Below are 9,392 nucleotides of genomic sequence, written 5' to 3' on the forward strand. Positions count from 1 at the left end.
CCACATCCCAGAGGCTTTTTGTTTGTTTTCTAAAGGCTATAGGGTGAAAGCAATTGAGAAATTTAGTGTAATATTGAGGGGATAATTTGCATATTTCCTACCTTTCCTGCCAGTAACACTACAAGGCAGATCTGGAAAGCAAGGTGAGCCAACTTATTTTCAGCTTGGGCTCTCCTTCCAGTTTAGTTGCCATGTTTGGAAATTCACTCCAGAAATGTAATACAAGAAAATTTCTGTCATATCATACCTACCTTCCTTCCTGCTGCTGTCCAAGCATTAATACATATTTTCATTTTCCTAAGTATTAACATTTCTATTTTCACAGGAATAAACCAATGGATGATGGGAATTGGGGGAAGGCTGTTAAAGTCACATCCACACACCATTCTCTGTTCCCTAGAGTCTTGAAAGGGTCTAGGAAACCTTTCTTCATCTTGCTAAAGTATAGATCATTTCCCATGAAATTTTGTGCCATTGTGTTACATACCACTGATTTCATCAATTTGGACATAAATGAGGGTTGGTAGGATTCTTGATTCAACCTTGCAGACTTCATGTCATTACACCATTTCTACAACCTGTTGTGGATAGAATGGGACAAATGATCTAAATTCAGTGACCGATATTTCTTTATAACCTTGATGTATTCTCTGTAGATTTGGCCTAGAAAAGTGGTCTAAGCAGTGGTGTCAAGCTCAAATAGAAAAGAGACCACAATTCTGTACATAAGGATCCTTGCTGGTGCATAAGGACTTAAGTTTAAAAATGTAAATTATTGATGTTTTATTTTTATTTTGTTAAAATTTTCCAATTGCATTTTCATTTGGTTTGGACTCTGGAGCATTGTAGGCCACAAAGAGCAGCACGTTCAACCCCTCTGGTCTAGGCTACAGGAAATGGATGTTTCTGAGCTAAGTGTAAATCAGTCAGAAAAATACACTGTGGCTCACAAAGAATGTGTAGTTTCTTTCCAGTGCTGGCTACTGGGTGTGATCTGGCTCATTATTATGAAACTCTTTAAGGTTACAGAGACTCTGAAATGGTCCTTGGTCCAATAAGCCAAGAAAATTTGCTGTCTTTTCAGAAAAGAAGCAAAGTAAAAATGGCCACATGAAATGACACACTAAGAAAATCCTGCATAAGTCAGAGAATTACAGATTTAGGGCTGGGTGAGATCCTAGATGTTATTTAAATCAATGCCCTTTTTAAAGATGAGGAAACTGAGGCACAGAGAGGCCAAGTAATGTACCCAAAATCACAAAGGTAGTACAGTCACTCAGATCAGGTCCTCCTTTTTATTAAACCACAAGTTGTGAACAGTACTATTGAGGACCATAGTCTGTCTGACAATGTGCTTTAGATCCATATGCATGCAGACTATATATAGATATATATGCACATACATATCCCTATCATAAAGTCAAAAGGGCTGTGTGTGCATAAAATACCCCCTACCTCTTTTCCCTGTGTGGTATTAGAATGCCAGATCAAACATACTTCTCACTTTCATGGACCAGCATTGTGTTCTGCACCCTATAACTGCATAATAAATGAATTACAGAATTCAATGTGTTTTAGGGAAATCATTAAGTTGATCTCTCCCTTACAGAGGGAGTCAGAGAACCCTGAGAGAAAATTAATAAACTCTTTTTCGTAGTTGTGCATCTTAAGTATGTAACATGGAGAACTTATGAGTCAGTAGCCCACAGTCTATACAGAAAGAACTAAGCCTGTACCAACCATGAATAGCAGTAGCATGATGATCGAAGGAACAGACATTTTCATCTACATGAAATATGGTGCATTTTAAAGACATTTAGTATGTATATACGGGTCAAGCTTTTTTTTTAAACATAGGCCAGTAATTAAAAAGGCTGTTACAGCAGGAACAGTCATGCATGAGAGGATAAACCTAAACAGCTAAGACATGAACCATAGCAACTACAGAAGCCCTTTGGTGAACTCTGCTGCTTCTTTGAAGCGGGCTCTTTAGGAAGCGGCTGCTCTGTAGAGAAGGAAGGGGCAGAGGAACAGTATGTCTTGTTAGTATGTAGACTATTCTGGGATGTACAGTCTAAGTTCTCTGAAAAGATCTCCCAAAAGTCTTCACAGTCCCTTTCCTTTGGGAGGCTTGACTTCTTTTTGTTGAATGGAGTAAGTGCCTTGCTGGCCAGGTCCGGAGGCTCTTGGTGTGGCAGCCGGAGTAAGGAAGGTGACATGGTTGGATAGCTACTTGAATGCTTTGGTATTGAACTGATACCATCTGTGCACTGATTTAAATCCTGGAATATCTCTTGGCAGGAATGAAGTCTGAACCCCAAGCCTTGAGTACTGTCTGGTGTGTTGACATCTGTTTCCCGGGCCAGCATAGCAGGTGATGCTAATGGATTTAACAAAAAAGAAAAAAAAAACACAGAAAAACTAGAGGCATAATTCACCCACTCCAAAGTTAGCTGGTTTGGAATAAAGACCTTCTGAAAACTCAAAAAGTTAGTAGAGCTTGTCGACGGTAAAATGCTGTAGAAACAACAAGCATTTGTTACGTGCCTACTATGGACAATGCAGTTTATTGGATATGGGGGTTACAAAAACAAAATGAAAAATTAACCCTTGTCCTCAGGGAACTTATGTTCTACTGGAGAAATACAATATATACCTAGAAAAGTAACTATAAAATAAGCTGGTGGGTGTGGGGGAAGGTGTAAGAGATTAATCAATTAGGGGGAATCACAAACACTTCTCCTAAGAGGTGGCACCTTGGTTATCTCAGATTCTAAGAGGCAGAAGTGAGGAGGGAATGCACTGCCAGCATAGAGGATTGCCTATGCAACGATAAAGCAGTGGGAGATGAAATGCTAAGTCTGGGTAACAAAAAGATAACTGTCTGGCTAGACTGGAGAGTACTTTATGAAGAGTAATGTGAAATAAGGCAGGAAAGGTAGACTAGAGCCAGGTTGTGAGAACCTCTGAATGCCAAACTAAAGAGTTGTTATGTTATCCCAGAGGCAACAGGGACCACTGAAGATTACTGACAAAGGAGTGGCATGGTGAGACCTGTGCTATAGAAAACTGACTTTGGCATCTTTGGATATGGCATGCAGTGGAAGCTGGAATGGATGGCTAAGGGATTTCAAGTAGGGAGACCCATCAGGAGGTGATTGCAGTAGTCCAGTTGAGAGGTGATGAAGGCCTGAAAACAAGGGTGGTAACCTTGTGAGAGGAAAGAAGGGGACCAATTTGGGAGATATATTGTGGAGAGAGAACTGAAAATATTTGTCAGCTGACTAGTTATAATGAGTGAGAGAAAGTGAAGAGTCACTGACTCCAAGATTACAAAGTTGGGTGGCAGGGAGGATGGAGATGCACTTATTAGAAACAAGGAAAGAAGCTTTGGAGGAGGCCCCTTCTCCAAAGATATAGGTTCAGTTTGAATGTGTTGAGTTTGAGGTGCCAAGGGATATAAAGGCAGAAATAACTGGTAGGCAGTTGATGAAGTGGAACTCAGGAGAGAAATTAGGGTTGGATATATACATTTGGGAGTCATCTCTACAGCAATGATGATTAAACCTGTGGGAACTAATGAAATCACCACCAAGAAAGAATGTGGGGGGTAGCTAGGTGGAGCAGTGGTTAAAGCGCTGGCCCTGGATTCAGGAGTACCTGAGTTCTAATCCAGCCTCAGACACTTGACATTTACTAGCTGTGTGGCCCTGGGCAAGTCACTTAACCCCCATTGCCCCGCAAAAAAAAAAAGAATGAATGACTGAATGAATGAATGTGGAAAAGAAGAAGGCTCAAGACAGATCCTTGGTGGATACCATTCCATGACCCCCATATCCCCAAGGGAGCAGGACATGCAAAGGAGACGAGATGGAGTACCAGAAGGACAAATAGGAGAACCAGATGAAAGTAGTATCAAGAATGCCAAAGGAGAAGTTTTCAGGAGGAGGAGGTGGAAGGTGGGTCAACAATATCAAAAGCTACAAATAGATAAAAGGATGAGACAGAGAAAAGGCCATCATATTTATCAACAAAGTGATCACCAGCAACCATCGTTTCACTGTAGTAATAGTATAAGATTGCTAAGAAGCAAATGGGAAAGTAAGAAAGTAGAGACAAATGTAGATACTTTTCCTAGGAAACTGGCTATGAAATGAAGGCAAGATATATAATGATACTTGAAGGGATAGCAGGGTCAAGTAAATGTTTTTTAATGATGTGGAGAATTTGATCATGTTTACAGGCAGCAGGAAAGGAGTCAATAGATAAGGAAAAGATTCCTATGCACTAGTGCTATCCAAGTTGAGATTAGATTAACATCAATTTGTAATGGGCCCAGTCAGCACCACTATGACTTCCTCAACTAGTGTCCTGCAGCATGAGAAGGAAAAGAGAAGGCAGATAATCAGAGTAATTCATGATTGGGGCTGGGTAAGGTACGAGAGTCAAAAGGACAAGAGTATAAGGAAGGCACAAAAGTCCTTGAAACACAGAAGCAACTAACTATAGGGTCAAGCATGGGAAGGGACAGAAATGAGAATAGAACCAGGGGATGGGTTGGAAAAGCAGGTAGGGGGCAATTAAACGGAGTACTGGGTGTACACACAGAAAAGGACTAAGAGAAGTGAAACAGAGAGAGAGAGATGGAATGAAAAGAGTTTTCAGTAACAGAGAGGAATTTGAGAGTTCTGATCAGAGATACATCTGTCAGCTCATGAGACCAAAGACGTGCTCATCTCTGTGTGTGGTGGCAGTAAAGGAATAAATCATCAGAGTTGAGGAGGTTGTTAAACTAGAGGGCCAGGGTTTTTGAGAGGGCATCAATACTCATATTCCTAATCCCCAAGTAAGTAGGTAGGGATTAAGGTAGAGATGAAGGCTTGTACTGAACTCCTTGAGAAAGGAGGAGAAATGATCTAGGGGTCACTAGATGACTGCAACAAACATTTGGATAGAGTGATACAGATGGAAGGAATAAACTTCAAAAGAGAAAAGGTTCCTGGATGACAGCGGCAGAGGGATGGTATTGCAGGGGCAGAGAGGAACAAGTAGTAAACCCCTAACCTGAGGTTAAGTTCAGTCCTTATCAGTATCAAATTAGATACTGTTCTCTTCCAACCCTCTCAGTAACAACTCACCTCGAGCTGGATATGAATATCCTGAAGAACTGGGGGCAATAATTGATGATGACTTCTCTGATTCATTCACATGGCTGTAGTCACCAATACTGGGCTGGAAACAAGGAACAAACAGAGGGTAATGGATCTTGTAGGTGTGTCATCCCTAGAGTTTCATGTGAGGTACAAAGTATATTTCATAACCATCTGGCAGGTTCCCTAAGCTGAAATCTAGCAAATTAATAAGGCTCAAGCCTGAGCGATCTGAAGTCCTAGCAACTATTAACTGAAATTTACCCACATTTTGGTCCTAAAAGAAATTCTGTCCCTGTATATGAGGATCAATGTTGCAGTGACTTAGGGGCTTCTTAAGACTGCCACATCCCCATAATACCTATACTGTGTCTTTAAAGAGTGAGCCCTTCCATATTTCAATCTTCCTTGGTACTGGTCAGAATCATATCATTCTTTTTTTTTTTTTCCTCTTGGTGAGGCAATTGGGGTTAAGTGACTTGCCCAGGGTCACATAGCTAGTAAGTGTCAAATGTCTGAGGCCAGATTTGAACTCAGATCCTCCTGAATCCAGGGCCAGTGCTCTATCCACCGTGCCACCTAGCTGTCCCAGAATCATATCATTCTTAAAGAGATTTATGTGTAACGGGTTCTTTAAAACAAGGGGAAAACTATGAAAAAAGAAAACAAAGATGTCAGGAGACACAGATTCTTTCTTACCATAGGAAAGGGATTTGCTTTATAAATCTTGCTTCTCTTGCTCATTAATCTGCTGTGTAGTTTGCCAAAGGATGACCATGACCCACTATCTCTTGGAAAAACTGGCTCCTTGTCCTGGCCTGAAATCTCCATGAATTGAATACTGAGTTGTAGACGCCCAAGGTACTTGTTGGTCTTCCTGCTTTTGGGCTGCAAGATGAACCACCTACGAGAAGGAAATTCCCAAGAAGTCACTGAAAGCTAGTACAGCCACACTACCTTACTGCCCACATACTATGCCAGTGATACCACAGCCACTGAAATCTCACCCTACACATAAAATAGCCCTTTTCTCAGGCAGCTAAAATAGAATTTCCTCCTAGCTCCATGAAACCCAGCTTCCTCTTTCACCTTCATTTCCCTTCTATGTTTTGGGTCTGCTACCAAACACATTCTCTATCTTGGTAAAAGTATATTTTGGTTTAAAGGATATGAGTAACATGTTGCTCAACAAAAGATTCCTTCATACCACGTGATCCTATAGAAATTGAACTTAATGAGAAATTAAAGAAATAGTTGATGTGCTAAATTGCCTCTTTTATTCTTTCTTTACACAAGGGTATTCTTACAGAAAGTTCTAGAAGTAAAAAGCCTGAGCTACTCTTTTTCTTTCCTCTACCTTGATCACCAGGAATCTGTTTCTCCTTCCATTAATTTCATTGTTTTACCCTTTCAATGGCCCGATCCCACCCCTCATTTTCTTCTATTTAACAGGTTCTCCTTTTGCTAAAAATGCAATTTTTAGGTTGTTTTTTCTTCTATTGTTCAAATATATTCCCAATAATATTTATAGCCCACTCTTGGTTACCCATGGTAATGGGAAACTGAAACTCATGAAGCTGTAGTCTAAACATTTCATTAAAGCTGATAATTTCAGCTTCTTCCCTCATTTAACCTTTTACCAGCCCAGATAACATTAGACTCAATTGAATTTCATCTGGTAGAGAAATTGTTAATGGGCAAGGAGTAAAGGACCTAAATAATTTACAAACTGAAAAATAATTCCCTAAATTACTTTCTTGGTCTTATGTAAATATTTTCCCATTGCTAGGATTATATAGCCATTTTCTAAAGGGATTACAGCTTCCCTCAAGCCTTCAAGGAAGGGAAAAAGATTCATGGGTCCAAGAGAGTGATACAGTTTAATATTTTATGATGTTTATTTAAAGTAGTCCTTGTATACTAGGGGTCCCCTCATATAAAATGTCCATTTTACCTTTGAAGGGGAGAGTTGATGAGAATGAAAGATTATTCTAGAGGGATGGCCCTACTAATTCACAAGGTCTTCATCCTAGACTGACAGATACCCTTGCAGAGGACAGTGACCTTGGGATGATGATGCATCCCTGTTCATTCATCTACTACCTTCCTCCCTCATGCTTCAGCAGAATGAGGAAGAGTTCAGAAATCCTGAATCTGTCCTTAAGTGTGTGGGAATCCCTTGGTTGTGTGTGGGAAAAGCCAACTCTGCTCACTCATTGTTCCTCTTGGTTTTGTCTTGGAAAAGCTGCTTCAGAGAAATGCAAATCTGGCCCAGGAACTGGTCTGCGAACCACTGTGAATGATGCTTGACTGTTAAGACGAGGTTAGGATCCTCCCAAATATCCAGTTTACCAGGCAACTGAAGGATGCAATCCTCTTTCCACTCAGGACTCAGGTTGTGACGCACCACTGAGGTCATATATTTCTGTTTCTGGAGCCGGATGATCACATAAGCATTGCTGAACCCAGAGCGTCCTTTGGCCTGTAGATTCTGAGCTCGAAGGATTGTCAACTGAACATGAGTTGGGTACCATTCTTTTTCCTTGACTGCCCTGCTGAGGAAAGAACCAGTGACCACCCCAACCACTTACCCATCCATGTTAATTAGACCCTTTATGCCAAGAAATGCCAGGTAGTGGAGACCAGCAGATTCTGATATACTTACAGATGATGTAAGGTCACTAGTGGCTCCACTTAGAGCCACTGGAGAGAGAAGGGACAGACCTTCTCCCTCTTCAGACAAGTGCTAGGAGCAGAAGCTTTCAAAAGGGAGGCCAGTCTGTGGCAAGAAGAAGGAATGGTACCTTTTGCTAAGGAAAGTTGGATGGAAGCAGAGGCCAGGGGCAAGGTACTCCCCTGGCATGAAAGAGAACAGGCCCTCAGTTCTGTTCTCTATGGCAAGGAGACATTGGGGAAGCGCTCTGAGGGGGATTGCCCTGGGGTGAAAGCAGGGGTCCCCTCGGGGGATTCTCCTTGTGAAGAAGCAAAGACGCCCGGGGGACCCTCTTGTATGAAAGCAGAGACCCCAAGGTAGGGGGGGCTCTTGGGTGGAAAGACGAATACACCCCTTTTGGAAAAGTAGAGACACACTCTTTGTGGGGAAGGAGTGTCCCTGGGGTCCCCCTTGTGAGGAAATAGAGATTCCCAAGGGTTCCCCTTGGGGGGGAGCTGAGACTTCCCCCATACCTTTGTAGCAATGCACTGACTCTCCCTCCCCCCAACCGAGGTGTTGCCCTTTGGGGAAGCAGAGACCCCCTTGGGGGGTGTCCTTTGTGGGGAAGCAGCGGCCCCACTCACTCCCCATGTGGGGAAGTAGAGACCCCCTCCAGGGGACTCTCCTTGTGGGGAAGCGGAGACGTGGGGGGGACACCCCTTGCGTGAACGTGGAGATGCTGGGGGGCCCCCTCCTAAGGACAAGGGCCAGGGGCCAGGGGCAGGTCCCTCCCGGGTGGGTGTGTTAGCGGCGGGGACTCGAGCGGCGTAGCATCCGTTACCCCTCGTGGGGCGCGCGCTCCTCGCCCTGTTCCATTCGCTCTCACGCCGGCAGCGCGCGCTCCGCCCGCGGAGGCTCGAGCTCTTCCTCCCGCCCATCCCCCCGCGCACGCGCACAAGGAGGCTCTCCGAGAGGCCTGGCCACGCGCACGTGCGCGGCGCAAGGAGCTACGCGATCTTTTTCTGAATTCCCCAGGCCACGCCAGGGACTGGAACGCCAGCATTGTAGATGGGCAAGAGCAGCAGGCCCACCGCACCCAGGGGTCAAGTGGAACGGGCCACTCGCCATAATGATTTAGATTCGGGCCTGGGTTGCTTTGCTCAAGAGGGCGTCGCATCATAACTTTCTAGTTGGAAAAGACCAGAGAGGCCATCTAGTGTGACCTCATTGTACAGATGAGGAAACTGAGGCCCAGAGGGGGAATTGCCCAAAGCCAGAGTGGGAGTGCAGGAGAGAAGAAGTGGAGTTAGGATCCAGCTCCCCACCCAAAGCCAGCACATTTCCCCTACATACTAGGCAGCCTCTTGAGGTCTTTCATAATTAGAAAGCAAGTGTCGGGAAAACAATATTAGCCTTGAAATCATGGACTCCTAGATCCCCTGGGGCTATTAATTTACAAAGTGAGCTGCAGCAAGTCCCTTAGCAGCAGTGGTTTAGTACAGAGGTATCCAACATAAGCCCAATGGCTGCGGCTGCTTGTGGCCAGCAACACGCCACAAGCGTTCCTGTAATCAGATTAAAATGTAATT

The 9,392-nt window shown here is 43.6% G+C and overlaps 1 protein-coding gene across 2 annotated transcripts; it reads right to left on the minus strand.

The window, feature by feature from the left end:
- Positions 1–1,892: 1,892 nt before the first annotated feature.
- LOC122744375 (rab11 family-interacting protein 1-like) lies at positions 1,893–8,731 on the minus strand. Of its 2 annotated transcripts, XM_043989843.1 has the most exons (5): positions 8,645–8,679; positions 7,364–7,705; positions 5,850–6,054; positions 5,139–5,232; positions 1,893–2,380 (listed from the first exon to the last, which is right to left on the minus strand). In XM_043989843.1, the coding sequence occupies exons 1-5, from the start codon at positions 8,677–8,679 to the stop codon at positions 1,893–1,895; spliced, it is 1,164 nt and encodes a 387-aa protein (XP_043845778.1). The 2 variants fall into 2 exon arrangements, 1 of the variants encoding a protein (XP_043845778.1); XR_006355074.1 differs by lacking the exons at positions 1,893–2,380; positions 5,139–5,232; positions 5,850–6,054 and having other exon boundaries at positions 7,587–7,702; positions 8,645–8,731.
- Between the last annotated feature and the right edge of the window lie 661 nt (positions 8,732–9,392).

This window comes from Dromiciops gliroides, chromosome 2, assembly GCF_019393635.1.
Source record: "Dromiciops gliroides isolate mDroGli1 chromosome 2, mDroGli1.pri, whole genome shotgun sequence".
Taxonomy (NCBI): domain Eukaryota; kingdom Metazoa; phylum Chordata; class Mammalia; order Microbiotheria; family Microbiotheriidae; genus Dromiciops; species Dromiciops gliroides.